We start from the raw sequence: 17,609 nt of genomic DNA, 5'->3' as shown, positions 1-17,609 counted from the left end.
AACACAAGTTTCTGACATTCAGACTATAATACTGAACTGATTTAAAAAATATATGAAAGAATTCTAATGGGAAATCTGAAGGCTTCATAAAGCTCTTAACATAAAGAATTACATACATAGCCCTGAGTGAACTAATACATACGGCTATAAATTTTATGGTTTCTATATAAAAATTTACTGGTTTAAATCTGTATTTTCCAGGTGTAAGAAAAATCTTCTCTTAAAATTATTATGACTTATACTAACTTGATAAATTATGACTTTTGTGAGTCAAGCTGAAACATCTATCTTTTTCTCTCTACCTAGTTGATTCTGTCAGTATAAGCTTGTCTCAAACAATGATTTGAGTCCCTCATTGCTTCTGTCTGGCTGTATATAAGATCACGGCATCGGACCCTGACAAGATGATTATTTGGGGACATTAGTCTGCCATCTTCTCAGTCCAGCTTTCTGAATAAAGTCATATTTCTTGCCTCAATACCTCATCTCTTGGATTCATTGGCCTGCTAGTGATACAACTAGACAGTCCATGCACCATAATTAAAAACCAGCCATAATGAAGCCTGGTCCAAGCCAGGCTTCAGCAGTATGTAAACCGTGAACTCCCAGATGTTCAAGCAGGTTTTAGAAAAGGCAGAGGCACCAGAGATCAAATTGCCAACATCCGCTGGATCATGGAGAAAGCAAGAGAGTTTCAGAAAAACATCTATTTCTGCTTCATTGACTATGCCAAAGCCTTTGACTGTGTGGATCACAATAAACTGTGGAACATTCTGAAAGAGATGGGAATCCCAGACCACCTGACCTGCCTCTTGAGGAACCTGTATGCAGGTCAGGAAGCAACAGTTAGAACCGGTCATGGAACAACAGACTGGTTCCAAATAGGAAAAGGAGTGCGTCAAGGTTGTATATTGTCACCTTGCTTATTTAACTTATATGCAGAGTACATCATGAGGAACGCTGGGCTGGAAGAAGCACAAGCTGGAATCAAGATTGCTGGGAGAAATATCAATAACCTCAGATATGCAGATGACACTACCCTTATGGCAGAAAGTGAAGAGGAACTCAAAAGCCTCTTGATGAAAGTGAAAGAGGAGAGTGAAAAGGTTGGCTTGAAGCTCAACATTCAGAAAACAAAGATCATGGCATCTGGTCCCATCACTTCATGGGAAATAGATGGAAAAACAGTGGAAACAGTGTCAGACTTTGTTTTTTTGGGCTCCAAAATCACTGCAGATGCTGATTGCAGCCATGAAATTAAAAGACGCTTGCTCCTTGGAAGGAAAGTTATGACCAACCTTGATAGTATATTAAAAAGCAGAGACATTACTTTGCCGACCAAGGTCCGTCTAGTCAAGGCAATGGTTTTTCCCGTGGTCATGTATGGATGTGAGAGTTGGACTGTGAAGAAAGCTGATCGCCGAAGAATCGATGCTTTTGAACTGTGGTGTTGGAGAAGACTCTTGAGAGTCCCTTATACTGCAAGGAGATCCAACCAGTCCATTCTAAAGGAGATCAATCCTGAATGTTCATTGGAGGGACTGATGTTAAAGCTGAAACTCCAATACTTTGGCCACCTCATGAGACGAGTTGACTCACTGGAAAAGACTCTGATGCTGGGAAAGGTTGGGGGCGGGAGGAGAAGGGGACGACGGAGAATGAGATGGCTGGATGGCATCACCGACTCTGTGGACATGAGTTTGAGTGTACTCCGGGAGTTGGTGATGGACAGGGAGGCCTGGCGTGCTGTGATTCATGGGGTCGCGGAGAGTCGGACACGACTGAGCGACTGAACTGAACTGAACTGATAATGAAACAAAGATTCCATGTGCCTCAACTAATACCTGAAACAAATAAATAAACGTAGAAATAAATATTTTAAAAATATCTTTTTGGTAATATAAGCTACATATGCAAGTATTTTCTTTGAAAAAAGTGGTCTTGTGGTTTATGATGTCAAATTAAATTCTAATTGCATGGAACCTTGCTCATGAATGCTAGAGGGAATGCAGCGTTCTTGGTAGCCAAGCTCAATATCCTTCCACTGTTTAGATAGGAGTTGTGCAATCTACAATGTAAAGAGAGTGCTATCAGAGAAAACAGACAAGCAAGACAAAAGTAATATACTGGGAGAGAGAGGCTTCCTAGTTACAGAAATGTGGATAAATTCCAAAAGGAGACATAGGAAGCCGAGCTTTAGCATTATTTTTCACTCGTTGCAGAGTTAACATTTGAGTAAGACGTTTGTCTTTTTATTTATCATTAGATTATCTGTAATTTGACCACTATTCATGACATAGTTTGTATTAAAGGCTGTATGACTTCCTTTTGGTACAGAACAATAGGATTTTTTTTTGTTGTTAATGAATTACCTTTTGAGTGGCAATTTTCTGTTTTTAGTTTATTTTTTAATTGGAGAATTGCTTTGCCATGTTATCTTCATACCTTGTATACAGCAAGCTAATCAGTCAAAATCGTCCTCACATCACCTCTCTTTGGAGCCGGTCCACTCGCTCTATCCCACCCCCCTAGGCTGTCATAGAGCACATGGCTGGGCTCCCTGTGTGAAAGCAACTTCTCAGCAGCTTGGCAGGGAAGGAGTGGAGACTCAGATACAGAGAAGAGACTTGAGAACACAGTGAGGGGAGGAGGGCGTGAGACGAACAAAAGACAACAGGATTTTCACAGCTGTTAAGACGAACTGATGTTTAATTTCCCTGGATGGGCAGACGGTGAGGCCTGCCTGAGGTGCGATGGTCTTCGGATACATTCCGAGGGGACACATGTTGGTGGGAACCCAAAAGAAAAACCTGAAAATGCTGGGAGTGCAGAGGTAGAGATGGAAGGGTGATGATGGGAAGATAAGAAGTGCTAGCTGGGATCACATCCCTGCTTGAAATGCTCTGATTCAGGGACTTTCCTGGTGGTCCAGTGGTTACCATCCTGCACTTCCGCTTCGCTGGGTACAGGTTCTATTCCTGGTTGGACAAGTAAGAACCTGCATGCTGCTGGGTGCAGCCAAAAGAGACAAACAGCCAAAAAAGCCAAATTATTATCTGGATCGAAGACCAAAGAGAGGGAAATATTTCAGGGTCCTTTGAGACATGAAAGCCTTCAATCACCCAGATTTCACAGCCAAAAAGTACAAGATACTATACAGAGAAATGTGTGAATGAAAGACAAAAAATGACATGGCAACCAAAAGAAAAGAATGAGGACAAAACAAAAGATAACACTGTTGTTCCACGTAAAGACGGAAAGGATCAACTGAAGTGAGCTGAAGACATTCTTGAGCAAGGTTCAATCAAACAATAGGACTCTCAGCTCTGATTTGTCCCAGAAGCAGCCAGTGCTGGTGAGCCCTCTGGGGATTGTCCCTCAGCTGACTTGGGAAACACTGCTTCTTCATTTCTATACTCAAAACAAAACTAAACTTTTACTGTATTTATTTGATAAATCACTATCAATGAAGATGAACATAAGTAATTTTTTTAAAATTTTAATTGGAGGCTAATTACTTTACAACATTGTATTAGTTTTGCCAAACATTAACATGAATCCGCTCTGGATGTACATGTGTTCACCATCTTGAACCCCCCCTCCCACCTCCCTCCCCATCCCATCCCTCTGGGTCATCCCAGTGTACCAGCCCCAAGCATCCTGTATCATGCATCGAAAATGGACTGGTGATTCATTTCACATATGATAATATTTTAATTAATAATACAAAACAATAGATTCTTTCATATGAAGCTAGGAAAATAACTAGACGTATAGAGTTAGGAAATTTACTTTTCCCATTTAAACTCTAAAAATGACGAGAACTACTATCCTGCCTTTTCGCTCACCTGGAGAAACAACTTTGTCAGTGATAAGGTGGGTAAAGAGTGTCTTGGTTAAGGAATAATGAAAATGAATTTTTGACCTGCCAAGCGGGGACTTGAACCCTTCCTGCAGTGTTTGTATCAGATGGTGCCCACTGAGCCCAGAACCTGAAGGTACTGGGTATTAGTATAGGGTTAAGGGCATTTGAATGGATCTTCCTCTTAGAAGTTAGGAGGAAAGAGCCAACTATGGGACAGGAAGAGGCGATAAATGCTTTCTGCTGACATGCTCCTCACCTTTGAGAAACAGGAGGCTTTTCAAGGGTCACTTACAAAACGGATTTTACTTGGCTAACCCACACAGTCAATATTGACTTTTACATAATAATTTTTAAACACTCTCCTCTGTTAAGTGAACAATATTGGGGGGGGTTGCAGGCGATACATACCTTGGACAGCTCATCTTATTTTCGATCTCTGGATATAAAGAAAAATAAATATTCCTGACCTTGAAATTGTCAGATATGTACTGTGATTTCTCACTTATTCATAAGCTTCTCTTGAAACAAATCTCATTATGAAAATACAAAATGCCAGATCCAAGTAAGCTTCTCTTAAGATGAATCTCATTATTAAAATGACAGAGTGCCAGGAAAGCTTATCTCTACCAACCAGGAAACTGAAGATGACATCTATGTAACTTTGATTGTATGAGGAACAACCATTGGCTCGTGATGCATCATGCCAACAGATGCACGCTATAAAAGAGGCACCGGTTTCGCATCCTCTCCAACCACTGAGACACCCTCAGCTTCTACAGAAGGAGAGACAGCGAGATGAAGGTTCTGCTGCTTGGTGTTGTCCTTGGTCTGCTGTATGCAGGCCAAGGTGAAGCTCAGCTACTTCTCGTACCGGTACCAGGGGTGGTGCAGGCTGGGAGGAGGTCCTGGGGAATATGTGTGCGCGTGTCCCTTTTGAGGTATGGTCGTGTGGATCCCTAAGTCTGGCCATGTCCCTGGGACTCAAAGTTGTTCCATTCACTCTCTATATACCTGTTCTGCATGGCCTCCATGTCATCTCTGCCGTCTATTCGTTGGTCTCATGCTTGTTCACTGCTCTTGTAAAACAGAAGGAACCTCACACGGCTGTTGGTAGGGCTCTTGCATTTGACAAGACAGCTCAAACTATGTCAGTAATGCCTCAATTCCTTCTTTTGCACAGCTCAAGCTATCTCAGTAATGCCTCAATTCCTTCCTTTGCACAACTCAAGCTATCTCAGTAATACCTCAGTTCCTTCCTTTATGTGAGTTGCGTTTTCACATGATTTTATACCTAGGACTGTGTCCATGAAGATAGGTAGCTTCTGCCCAAGTGAAAGGACAAGGGAAACTCCTGAGGGATGATGGAGGGCAGAAATTGCAGAGAAGGCCGAAGCTTCCTCACAGGAATTTGACTTTAGTTTTCAGGGGAATGGAAAACCCATTACATCGCAGCCAGTAACAAAGACAAGATTACTGAGGACGGGCCATTCCACATTTACGTACGTCATATTCAGTTTCATCCAGACAACACGGTTGATGTCGACTTTTATATCAAGTAAGTAAAAATCACCCCATACGTTCTAGAGTCTGGTGGAGGGTGTGGCTTCTCCATCTGCAGGGAACTCTCTGGATGCTGTTGAGAGCGTAATGCCATGAGTTGTGGATGAGCAGGGTCTCAGAGCTGGGGTGCGGGCAGTTCACTTGTGAGCCTCCAAGGGAAGTCCTGGTGCTTTTGCTTAGAAGAGGGTGGGAGTTCCAGAAGCTCCACTGGCATCAACTCATTAAAGGAAAGAAGCACTCGGCAGCAGGAAGAGGCTCGTGTCCTGGAACCAAGCAGGGGCTTGAACCCTTCCTGCAGAGTTTGTAAGAGACGGTTCCCACCGATCCCAGAACCAAGGGTACAGAGAGAGTCCACAGTGAGTTTTGTTCTGCCTGGCTTCCTAACGAGAGATTTCATCACCACTGAATCTACTAAAATCCTCACAGCTTCCCAGGGGTAGGGAATACTGGGGTTAAAGAACATCGATTTCTCCTGGCAAGAATTCTGGAATGGGTTGCTATTCCCTTCTCCAAGGGGATCTTTCCGACCCTGGGATGGGACCCTGGTCTCCTGCATTGTAGGCAGATTCTATACCACTGGGCTGAGATACTATATATACAGTCAAATTATAACCACACATACAGAAACAGACTCATACAAACACGCAGATATATGTCACACACACATATATATACACGTGTGTGTCACTAATATTTTAAGAACACCTATTATCATCCTCTGCCGTCTTTACAATTTGTGTGCCCTGTGTTTAACTTTTCACGTGGCCACCATTTCTGAAACTGGCTTTACTGAAGTGTATTTATGCATAATCTGCACCTTTGTCGAGGTCTTAATTCAATGAGTTTTCATATATCCACATCTGTTCCATGAGGTCCACAGTCGAGATACAGAATTCTGGGCTTCCATGGTGGCTCAGGGGTTAAGAATCAGCCTGCCAGTTCGGGAGACACAAGTTGCATCTCTTGTCGAGGAAGATCCCACATGCTACGTAGAAACCAGGCATGTGTGACCCAGCTGCTGAGCCTGTACTCTAGAGCCCATGTTCCAGAGCCTATGTTCCACAAAAGAAGTCACCAGAGTGACAACCCTGAAACTCCAGAGTAGCCCTGGCTCACTACAACTAGAGAAAGACCTAGCAGTAAAGACCTGCTGCTGCTGCTGCTGCTGCGTCACTTCAGTCGTGTCCGACTCTGTGTGACCCCATAGACGGAAGCCCACCAGGCTCCCCCATCCCTGGGATTCTCCAGGCAAGAACACTGGAGTGGGTTGCCATTTCCTTCTCCAATGTGTGAAAGTGAAGTCGCTCAGTTGTGTCCGACCCTTAGCGACCCCACGGACTGCAACCTACCAGGCTCCTCCATCCAGGGGATTTTCCAGGCAATAGTACTGAAGTGGCTTGCCATTGCCTTCTCCGCAGTAAAGACCTAGCACAGTCAAAAATAAACATTAGGATTAATATATATATATATACATAATTTCTCCATCACAACTCCTTTTCATCACTCATTATTCAACATCTACCTCTCAGGCAACAGGTAAGAACTGGCCAGTTTATTCTCACCTTTTCTGGATCTTCTGAAGACAAAGTTATTCACTCTGCATGATTTTCTTTGGTTTCTCTCACTGAACACAAAGGCTTTAAAATTTAACTTTGTGTCTGCATGTACAGGGAGCTGTGTTTTTCACCCACATGAAAGGGCTTGGTTTGCAAAGGTAAAATTTTGTATATTTGCAGCTTTTGGAAAATTATTCAGTACCCACCTTAAGGTTCTTTTCAGTAACTTCAGTGTATTTCCCAAAAGACTGATAAGAGTAAACTCAATTCACTGTGGATATTCCTTTACAAGGAGTCTGTTCAATATTAATCCAATTCTTGTTATTTCCATTTTAATATTAGTTTCTTGTGCATTCCATGTGCCAAATATACTTTTTTTTCCATGCACATGCACAGAGACAATATAGGAAGTCACCCAAACTCTTTTGTTACATAGGTGACAATATATACTTAACATATATTATATATGTGTAATTTCCTTATATCATATAAGCATATCATGTGCACTTGTGTATTTGCTTGTGTGTCTGTATGTGTCAATGTGTAGACATGCACAGATGTGTCTTTAAAGCTTAATCCTTTTATGGTGTTGTGATGAAATATCAATAATCTCAGATATGCAGATGACACTACCCTTATGGAAGAAAGTGAAGAGGAACTCAAAAGCCTCTTGATAAAAGTGAAAGAGGAGAGTGAAAAGGTTGGCTTGAAGCTCAACATTCAGAAAACAAAGATCATGGCATCTGGTCCCATCACTTGATGGGAAATAGAAGGAAAAAGAGTGGAAACGGTGTCAGACTTTATTTTTTTGGTCTCCAAAATCACTGCAGATGCTGATTGCAGCCATGAAATTAGAAGACGCTTACTCCTTGGAAGGAAAGTTATGACCAACCTTGATAATATATTAAAAAGCAGAGACATTACTTTGCCAACCAAGGTCCATCTAGTCAAGGCTATGATTTTTCCCGTGGTCATGTATGGGAGAGTTGGACTGTGAAGAAATCTGATCGCCGAAGAATTGATGCTTTTGAACTGTGATGTTGGAGAAGACTCTTGAGAGTCCCTTGTACCGCAAGGAGATCCAACCAGTCCATTCTACGGGAGATCGATCCTGGGTGTTCATTGGAAGGACTGATGCTAAACCTGAAACTGCAATACTTTGGCCACCTCATGCGGCGAGTTGACTCACTGGAAAAGACTCTGATGCTGGGAAAGGTTGGGGGCGGGAGGAGAAGGGGACGACAGAGAATGAGGTGGCTGGATGGCATCACCGACTCTGTGGACATGAGTCTGAGTGAACTCCGGGAGTTGGTGATGGACAGGGAGGCCTGGCGTGCTGTGATTCATGGGGTCGCGGAGAGTCGGACACGACTGAGAGACTGAACTGAACTGAACTGACCTAATGAATGAAGAGTGTGCCTTTTGAGAAAATTAAAAGTTTTCTTCTGACTCTTGGGGATATTTGGTTCTCATATTCTCTAATGAATCACTCCCAGGATTGTGAGAACGTCCAAGGTCTGTCATGATGGCTGTTCCTCTCAGTTTTCAGAAACCATATAAAGGAAAGTCTCATTTTTATTAGGTTTTCCTACAATTCTAGACGTCTCCCTGTCTGTTGGCTTTAAACAAGACCTATATTGTATTTGAAGTTTATCTTTGGAACTACTAGTCAGCTCTAATGTGCAGACAAACCATCCTTGTCACCTGATGGTTGCTTGATCCAAGACAACATATTTCTTCTCTGTGTTCACATTGCTCACAGGTGCTAAGGTTACACAAGCGCAATCTGGGGTGTGATGCAAAAAGAAATTCTAACTACATACCGAATTTTGCTATTTTAATAAAACAACTGAATATATTTTGTCTTTAAGGTCAAATGGAGAATGCGTAAAAAAACATGTCACAGGAGTAAAGCGAAAAACTGGAGTTTATGATGTTGAATGTAAGTATTTGATGTTGAATGTAAGAGAGTTTTACTGGGAGGAATGTGTTTGGGTGAAAATCTTGGTCTTGACTTCCTTCAGTTACCCCCGTACACCTGCATTCTACTCCTACTAGCAATTAGAAGTCAAGGACTGGACTGTCTCCACACAACTGAGGTTTACTCAAAATGACTAAAGCCAGACATCCTAGAATGTGAAGTCAAGTAGGCCTTAGGAAATATTACTATGAAAAAAGTTAGTGGAGTTGATGGCATTCCACCTGAGCTATTTAAAATCCTAAAAGATATTGCTATTAAAATGCTGCACATAATATGTCAGCAAATTTGGAAAGCTGAGCAGTGGCCACAGGACTGCGAAAGGTCTTTTCTGTCCTCATCCCAGAAACGGGCAATGTCAAAGAATGTTAACTACTACACAGTCATTCAAATTTCACATGCTAGTCAGTTTTTGCTCCAAATCCTTCAAGCTGGACTTCAGCAGCACGTGAACTGAGAATTTCCAGATGTACAAGCTGGCTTTTGAAGAGGCAGAGCAACCAGAGAGCAAATTGCCAACATCTGCTGGATCATGGAGAAAGTAAGGGAGTTCCAGAAAAGCACTAAGTTCTGCTTCACTGATTATGCTAAAATCTTTGACTAAAAGTTTCCCACAAACTGTGGACAATTCTTAAAGACATGGGAGTACCAGAACACCTTACCTGTTTCCTAAGAAACCTGTATGCACAAGAAGCAACCATTAGAACTGCACAGGGAAAAATGCATTGGTTCCAAATTGGGAAAGCAGTACCTCGGGGCTGTATATTGTCACCCTGCTTACTTAACTTCTATGCAGAGTGCATCATGTGAAATGCCAGGCTAGATGAATCACAAGCGAGAATCGAGATTGCCAGGAGAAATATCAAGACCTCTGATATGCAGATGATACCACTCAAATGGCAGAAAGTGAAGAGGAACTAAAGAGCCTCTGAATGAGGGTGAGAGAGGAGAATGGAAAAGCAGGCTTGAAACTCAGCATTCAGAAAACGAAGACCATGGCATCTGGTTCCATTACTTCATGACTAGTAGAAAGGGGAAAGTGTGGAATGACAGATTTTATTTTCATGGGCTCCAAAATCACTGCAGATGGTGACTGCAACTATGAAATGAAAAGATGCTTACTCCATGGAAGTAAAGGTGAGACAAACTTAGTGCATTAAAAGGCAGAGATGTTGCTTTGTGGACAAAAACCTGTAGAAGCAAAGCTATGATTTTTCCAGTAGTGGTGTATGGATGTGAGATCAAAAAGTTCATGTGATGATTGGATCATAAAGAAGGCTGAGCGCCGAAGACTTGATACTTTTCAACTGTGGTGCTTGAGAAGACTCTTGAGAGTCCCTTGCACTGCAAGAAGATCAAACCAGTCAAGCTTAAAGGAAATCAACCCTGAGTATTCATTGAAAGGACTGATGCTGAACCTGAAGCTCCAATCCCTTGGCCCCCTGATAAGAAGAACCAACTCATTGTAAAAGAACTTGATGCTTGGAAAGAATGATGGGAAAAGGAGAATGGGGTGGCAGGGGATTAGTTGGATAGATAGCATCACCTTCATGATGGGCATGAGTTTGAGCAAAGAGAGAGATAGTGGAGAACAGAAGAGCCTGCTTTGTATAGTCGTCAGATCGCAAAGAGCCAGACGTGACCTAGCCACTGAACAACGAGAAAAACGAGACTAAGCACAGGTGTCAAACTTGCATTTTGTACGGCTCTCACGGAAAATTTACAAGAGCCTTATGAACTGATGTCTCAAGGTTCTGTCTTGAGTTTGCAAATTGGTGTCAATCACTTTTAAAAAACGGTCTTAAAACATCTAAATCTGACCAGGGTTTTGCAGAAGTACTTGAATACAAAGAAACTATCCTGAGTTCAATCATAAAGGCAGCTTGTGTTCAAAGCAATGGGGGTGCTGACTAAGATTTATATCCTTAAGTTCTCCACGCGGGCTCTAAGCACCATTCCTAATTTTAAGTGGCCTAAGGGGTACACGTTCGATGAACATTTGAATATATCCATATGTGATCGCAACCCTGCCTAAACGAAGTATTGGCACAGTTGCAAATGCAATGACAACAAAGAAGTAAAATTTATGCCTGAAATATTTCCCCATACTTCTTTGGATAATATCTAATAGTTGATGATTTTTAAACTATGCTCTCATATTTTTCAGTTCAGCTCAGTTGCTCAGTCATGCCTCTTTGCGACCCCACAAACTGCAGCACTGCAGGCTTCCCTGTCCACCACAAACTCCCGGAATTTGCTCAAACTTATGTCCATCGAGTCTGTGATGCCATCCAACCACTTCATCCTCTGTCTTCCCCTTCTCTTCCTGCCTTCAATCTTTCCGAGCATCAAAATTCCCATATTATTTTTTCCTTTGAATCATGATTGCCTCCACTGTTACTGTTTCCTTCTTTTTTGAAATACTTTTTAGCTGGATTTTTACAGAGCAAATAAGAAGGGAGAGAAACAGAATAGTTTGCTGTCTTGCACAAGGCACTTTCAAGAGCTAACCCCCAAGAGTGTTTTGTGGGGTGATGTGTCTCACATGAAGCACAGCACAAACGGCGACATTGACAGTGACCTGACTCCCAAAAGACAGATTTCCTCTGACGGTGCCATCGCTTCACAGCCAATTCAGCGATGCTGCTCTGCCCACATTGGTGAGGTCATGGCCAAGAACAGGTGGTCACTGATAATCTGAGGACATGCGTTGTCAGGATTAAATTATTCCAACGTGATCCAAGGTTCATGGACTTGTGGTCGGCTTGGGCGTGTTGTATATAATTTTGTTGTTATGAGACGGTGAAGCAGTTTCAGCTGCTATTCTTTTTTTTTTCCTTCTCAAGCAGACTGATGATTTTCAGTAATCTAGACACCGAGGAGAGGTGTTTTCATATTTCAGGAACACAGTTTGGCAGTTTTACATCCCATCTCGCTGAGTGATTGCAGGAGATGTGATGGAGGCCAGTAGAGACAGAATGGACGTAGATAGTTTAGAGGGGACAGACACGCAGTAGGTCAGAGCTGCTTCTTGTCCAGGAACATGGGGCAGAGTGGATGGGCAGGTCAGAGAGGAGAGGCAGTGCTCCAGGGAGGACGGAGCTCACTGCCTGCACGTCCCCGCAGGTGAACTGTCTTCAGAAGAACAGACACTGCAGTGGGCTCTGCCATCCCCCAGATGGAGGGGGCAGAAAAAACAGAGAAACTAATGGAAAGTGTTCTGAAGGTTTCCTGGCACAGGCTAAGCACTCAGGAACACAAGCTTCTGAATGGTAGGCTGATTTTGGTCCAGAGAAATCAGTGCCCTGGCTGGGATAACAGGAATACAAAGGCTTTTCAAACTTCTGTTTGACAACACCCTCATGCTGTTGAAAGCACTGTTGGGGACTTTTCCGGTGATCCTGTGGATAAGATCGGCCGGCCAACACAGTACACATGGATTGGATCCCTGGCCTGGGACGATCCCGCACACTGTGGTGCCCAAAGCCCTTGTGCCACAGCTACTGAGCAGGTGCTCTAGAGCCGGCGAACAGCAACGACAGAGCCCATGCCTCCTAGAATCAATACTAGAGCAAAGAGAAGCCACTGCAACGAGAAGCCCATGTACCACAACTAGAGAGTGGTCCCCGGGTCAACGCAAGTAGAGAAAGCCTGCGGACGGTGACGACGATTCAGAGTAGCAAAAAATTAATTGAAATTAGATAAATTAAAAAAAAATACATCTCTTGGTTTCACTAGGACACAGGTTCTAGAAAGCATCTTAGTAAGACAGCAAGGAGTGACTGGTTAGCTATAGGAAATGGTGCGAATGAGACAAAGTCTTGCCTGCTTTTCTTGCTGTTGTAACCACGGTAGCATTCAGCGCACCTATGGAATGAGGCAAACATCAGTACCGCACGTGCCATTCATAATGCGCTCAGTCTGTCACAGTACATCTAACTGACAACAAATGAACACGGAGTTGTACATATGTATCTCTTTTCTCTCTCACAGATGCGGGTCAAAACGAAGTTACACTTGTTCAAGTGACACATGAAAGTATAATAGGATATATTCACAATGTGGATGAAGAAGGAAAAGAGACAGACTTGGTTGGAATAATCGGTATGTGTGGCTTTCTAAAATCCCCATTGCCATTGACATGCCACATGTCCATGTCTGAACTTTCATTCAGAAAATCATGAGGTGGTGACAATATTCACTATTCAGTGTACAAGGTCTTCGTATTCGTGTTCATGGACTTAAGTATCCTGGAAGGTAATCTACTATGAAATAGAGGCTGAAAATAATTTTCAAACATTTGAAAATAATCTCTACTGTTGATATTAGAAAAATAATTTGTACAGAGTATTTTTAAAAAATGCATCAACTAAGCTCAAGCCATGGCTGTAATGAGGCTGGCCTGAATTACATCATTTTTATATCAGTTTTCCCATGCATTATAACCCCTGGAACAGAAACTTGTAAAAAGAATCTCCATCCTGTTCAATTATCACAATGCACTCTTCTTATGAACAGTAACATGACCCCAAATGACCACACAGAAGCACTGAAGTGAATGTTCCACTGCGATAGTAGATGTCTATTTCAGAAAAGCTACTGTGTAGAGTGGTTGGCTAAGGAGTAAATTGTCTCCCAAGTGGATGCGATGGGGTTAATCTGTATCCGCAATGGGAAAACCCTGTTTCCTGTTAATTTGGGTCCAGAGCAAAACAGGAGTGTCAGGTACAGGTTCTGGGAAGCTGATAAAGAAGCAAGTCAGTTGCCTACTGTGATGGGTTAACTCTCGAAGTCATGCAGCTCCTGCAACACTTTGGGGGTCCTACTGCTGATGCTGGTATGGTTTAGTTACAGAGTTACAGGGAAATAAAGTCTCAGGACAGCAGACATCTGCAAAATGGGCCATGGAAACTGTTTGAGGCTGTTTTAAATTATGCAGGTGGAGATCATATTGGCACATTCAGTTCCTTGTTCTGTATGTTCGGAAATTTCTGTGTGTTCTAGGAGACAATATTCTCCTTTTTGCATGGTGATTTTCAGGCAAACGTGACGAACTTTCAGACACAGACTATCAGAAGTTCAAAAAGGAGACGAGTGACAAAGGGATTCCAGAAGAGAATATCGTGAATTTCACTGATAATGGTAATGAAAACATACTTTTTCCTGACTATATCATTCACCTGGGATGTAAATATCAGGAAACAAATCAACTTATTTAAAATTTCTTTTTCCATAAATAGCCTCATGTAGAATGGTTGTTGTTGGTGGTCTAGTGGCTAAGTCATATCCAACTCTTGTAAGTCTATGGACTGTAGCCTGACAGACACTTCAGTCCATAGGATTTTCCAGGAAAGAATACTGGAGTAAGTTCACATTTCCTTCTCCAAGCCAACTTTCAGACCCAGGGGTAGAACCTGGGTGTCCTGTACTGCAGGAAGATTCTTTATTGAATGAACTACCAGGGAAGCTCGTATTATAAATTACCTTACTCAAAAAAGAAAAGAAATCTTAAAAGTACTAGGAATGGTAGTAATCCAGAGGCTCTTTTATTCCTCCTATTTCGTTTATCCACAGATGAATGTTGAGCTTTAAGCCAACTTTTTCTCTCCCCTCTTTCACTTTCATTAAGAGGCTCTTTGGTTCTTCTTCACTTTCTTCCATAAGGATGGTGCCATCCAGTACTATTACTTCATGACAAATAGAAAAAATGTAAGCAGTGACAGTTTTCGTTTTCTTGGGCTCAAAAATCATTGTAGACACTGACTGCAGCCATAAAATTTAAAGATGCTTGCTCCTTGGAAGAAAAGCAATGGCAATCCTAGACAGTGTAGTAAAAGGTGCAGAGTTCACTTTCCAGACAAAGGTCTGTGTAGTCGAAGTGACAGTTTTCCTGTAGTCATGAACAGAAGTGAGCTGCACCATAAGGAAGGCTGAACACCGAAGAACCGATGCCTTTGAATTGTGCTGTTGGAGAAAACTCTTGAGAGTCCATTGGACTTCAAGGAGACCAAACCAGTCAGTCCTAAAGGAAATGAATGCTAAATATTCATTGGAAGGACTGATGCTGAAGCTGAAGCTCCTATACTTTGACCCCCTCATTGGAAGAGCCCATTCAGTGTAAAAGACTCTGATGCTGGGAAACTGAAGGCAAAAGGAGAAGGGGGCGACAGAGTATGAGATGGATAAACAGCATCACCGCATCAAAGGACATGAATTTGACAAACTCTGGGAGACAGTGAAGGACAGAGGCCCCTGGTGTGCTAGTGTCCATTGAGGTGAAAAGATTCGGACACGATTTAGCGACTGAATGACCAGAACGGGCCTAAGCGCAGGTGTAGAATTCATATCCCATAGGGTTTTCACATTTTCTCCTATTTCGTTTTACCACAGATGACTGTCCAGAAGAGTGAATAAAATTGACTTCAACACTTTCTGTAAGTAAGCATCGTTCATTATTAATGTTGCCCCACCAGATAAATCAATAAGGACACATTGTTATTTTATGCCTAATGCCTCATAAGTGGCTTCAGTTGTGTCAGTCTCTGTATGACCCCATGGGCTTTAGCCCACCAGGCTCCTCTGACCATGGGATTCTCCAGGTGAAAATACTAGAGTTGGTTGCCATTCCCTTCTCCAGGAGTACTTCTCAACCTGGGGATCAAACAAGCCTTTTACATTGTCTGTATCAGCAGGTGCGTTCTTTACCACAAGCGCCTATTTCATACATGCCAAACGTTCTACGTAACAATTATTTGTCCCAATAACTTACATTCTAGCACTAGAGAGCTTTGCCTGTTACATTAGGTAATTTCTCTTTCCTTGAGACATATGCAATTACCAACTGTTTGCTTGATTATTGCTGAGCAGCTTTGGTGAGAGAGCCGTAACCTGTAGGAATTTGCAGACCAGACTCATCAGAGAGAAGCAGGAATCCCCACAAGTCGGTGCAAACTACTTAGTGTTCCCGTCAGTCCTGACCTGATAGTTGTCCACACATGTCTGTCCTCCAGGAACACCGGGATTAAACAGTGCTCACAGTTTCTCAAGACAGGGGTTTAATCTCACACGATTCTTACAGAATTTAAATACCTTCCAACCACACTGTCTGAAATATGCATTTGAATCATATTCGCCTTTAGAAGGTAATTTCTGTTACTGGGATCTTTAAGGTTTCAAAAGGAGGACAGCCTCAGAAAACAACACTGATCTCAGCTAAAGTGTGACTTTAATTTCCTGTTGAGAAAAAAAAAATGAAAGAAAAATGGCAAAGACAAGCACCAGCTTGCAGATGAATATGATTTTAAAAATGCTACAAATATTCAATGGAATATTACGCAGCCATAAAAAGAATGAAATCATGCCATTTTCAGCAACGTGGTTGGGCCTACAAATTGTCATACTGAGTGAAGTAAGTCAGAAAGAATAGAGAAATGCAATATGTATCACTTATGTATGGAATAAAAAATAAGAGATGGAGGAGGTTATTTACAGCACAGAATTAGTCTCAGACTTGGATAACAGACTCACTGTTGCAAAGGGTAAGGGATATGGGAAAGATATGGATTGGGAGTTTGGGTCAGCAGAGGCAAATTATTATGTACAGAATGGATAGACAACAATGTACAATTGTATAGCTGCTGCTGCTAAGTCGCTTCAGTCATGTCCGACTCTACGAGACCCCACAGAGGGAAGCCCACCAGGGTCCCCCATCCCTGGGATTCTCCAGGCAAGAACACTGGAGTGGGTTGCCATTTCCTTCTCCAAAGCGTGAAAGTGAAAAGTGACAGTGAAGTCGCTCAGTTGTGTCTGACTTTTAGCGACCCCATGGATTGCAGCCTACCAGGCTCCTCCATCCATGGGGTTTTCCAGGCAAGAGTAATGGAGTGGGGTGCCATTGCCTTCTCCAGGACAATTGTATAGCACAGGGGACTAAATGTGATACTTTGTGAAAATCTAAATTGGAAAAGAAAGTGAGAAACAATCAATATTAATATATGTATGTATAAACTTTAATCAGGTTCTAGTACCCCTGAAATTAACACAACATGATAACCACCTATATTTCAAAATGAAATTAAAAATAAAACAAAAATTAGTATTTGAAGACCCAAAGGATAAAATTTATGGAATTAGGAGAAGAATGTAACTCAACTACATTGACAGTAAGCCACCTTTAGATGCAACGTTACCATGAGCATGCATTCTGAAATCATTACTCCTCAAGTCAATCCCAAATGGAAAATCCTCCATCATATGTACATTCTGGGGAAATTACTCCACAGGGAACCTGCCATCTCAGAGATGTGGCATATCGACGTCCACCAGGATTCTGTCCACTGGATCCCCTACCAGCTCCTGTACCCTGCACAGCCTGTTGCCTGAGGCTCAACCCTGACAGCCATCACTCAGTCACCTCTACTAAGCTTTTGATCCTGTTTTATTCACCTACAGAGTCGCTGAGACCAGGCACATCCTCTTCTGCATGGAATCCAGATCAACTACACAGATGACTTTCCTGCTTCCTGATTAACAGGATCCTTCTCTCTCCACACTCACACTCTCTTTCCCATCACACTTCTCCTGCTCACTGGTCATGTGCTGTCTGGGGGGATTTGACTTCTGAAGGTTTAAATAAATTGATTCAATATGT

At 42.4% G+C, this 17,609-nt stretch overlaps 1 protein-coding gene across 1 annotated transcript; it reads left to right on the top strand.

Moving 5' to 3' along the window:
- Nucleotides 1–4,631: 4,631 nt before the first annotated feature.
- Nucleotides 4,632–17,514, top strand: LOC148773017 (odorant-binding protein-like). Its single transcript, XM_088834564.1, has 7 exons — nt 4,632–4,738; nt 5,284–5,420; nt 8,853–8,923; nt 12,953–13,063; nt 14,000–14,101; nt 15,350–15,393; nt 17,411–17,514. The coding sequence occupies exons 1-6, from the start codon at nt 4,661–4,663 to the stop codon at nt 15,367–15,369; spliced, it is 519 nt and encodes a 172-aa protein (XP_088690690.1). The 5' UTR covers nt 4,632–4,660; the 3' UTR covers nt 15,370–15,393; nt 17,411–17,514.
- Nucleotides 17,515–17,609: the final 95 nt, after the last annotated feature.

Source organism: Moschus berezovskii, chromosome Y (genome assembly GCF_049115385.1).
Source record: "Moschus berezovskii isolate FMDL1 chromosome Y, NW_MosBer_1.0, whole genome shotgun sequence".
Lineage (NCBI taxonomy): Eukaryota > Metazoa > Chordata > Mammalia > Artiodactyla > Moschidae > Moschus > Moschus berezovskii.
Note: the sequence above shows the minus strand (reverse complement) of the source record. Positions and strands in the feature narration are given on the sequence as shown.

Bases quoted from the DNA above. Each gene is read 5' to 3' on its own strand.
- LOC148773017 (XM_088834564.1), top strand. From the start codon at position 4,661: ATGAAGGTTCTGCTGCTTGGTGTTGTCCTTGGTCTGCTGTATGCAGGC. The intron at 8,924-12,952 runs GTAAGTATTTGA...TCTCTCTCACAG, and splicing joins TGGAGTTTATGATGTTGAAT to ATGCGGGTCAAAACGAAGTT. The intron at 13,064-13,999 runs GTATGTGTGGCT...GGTGATTTTCAG, and splicing joins AGACTTGGTTGGAATAATCG to GCAAACGTGACGAACTTTCA.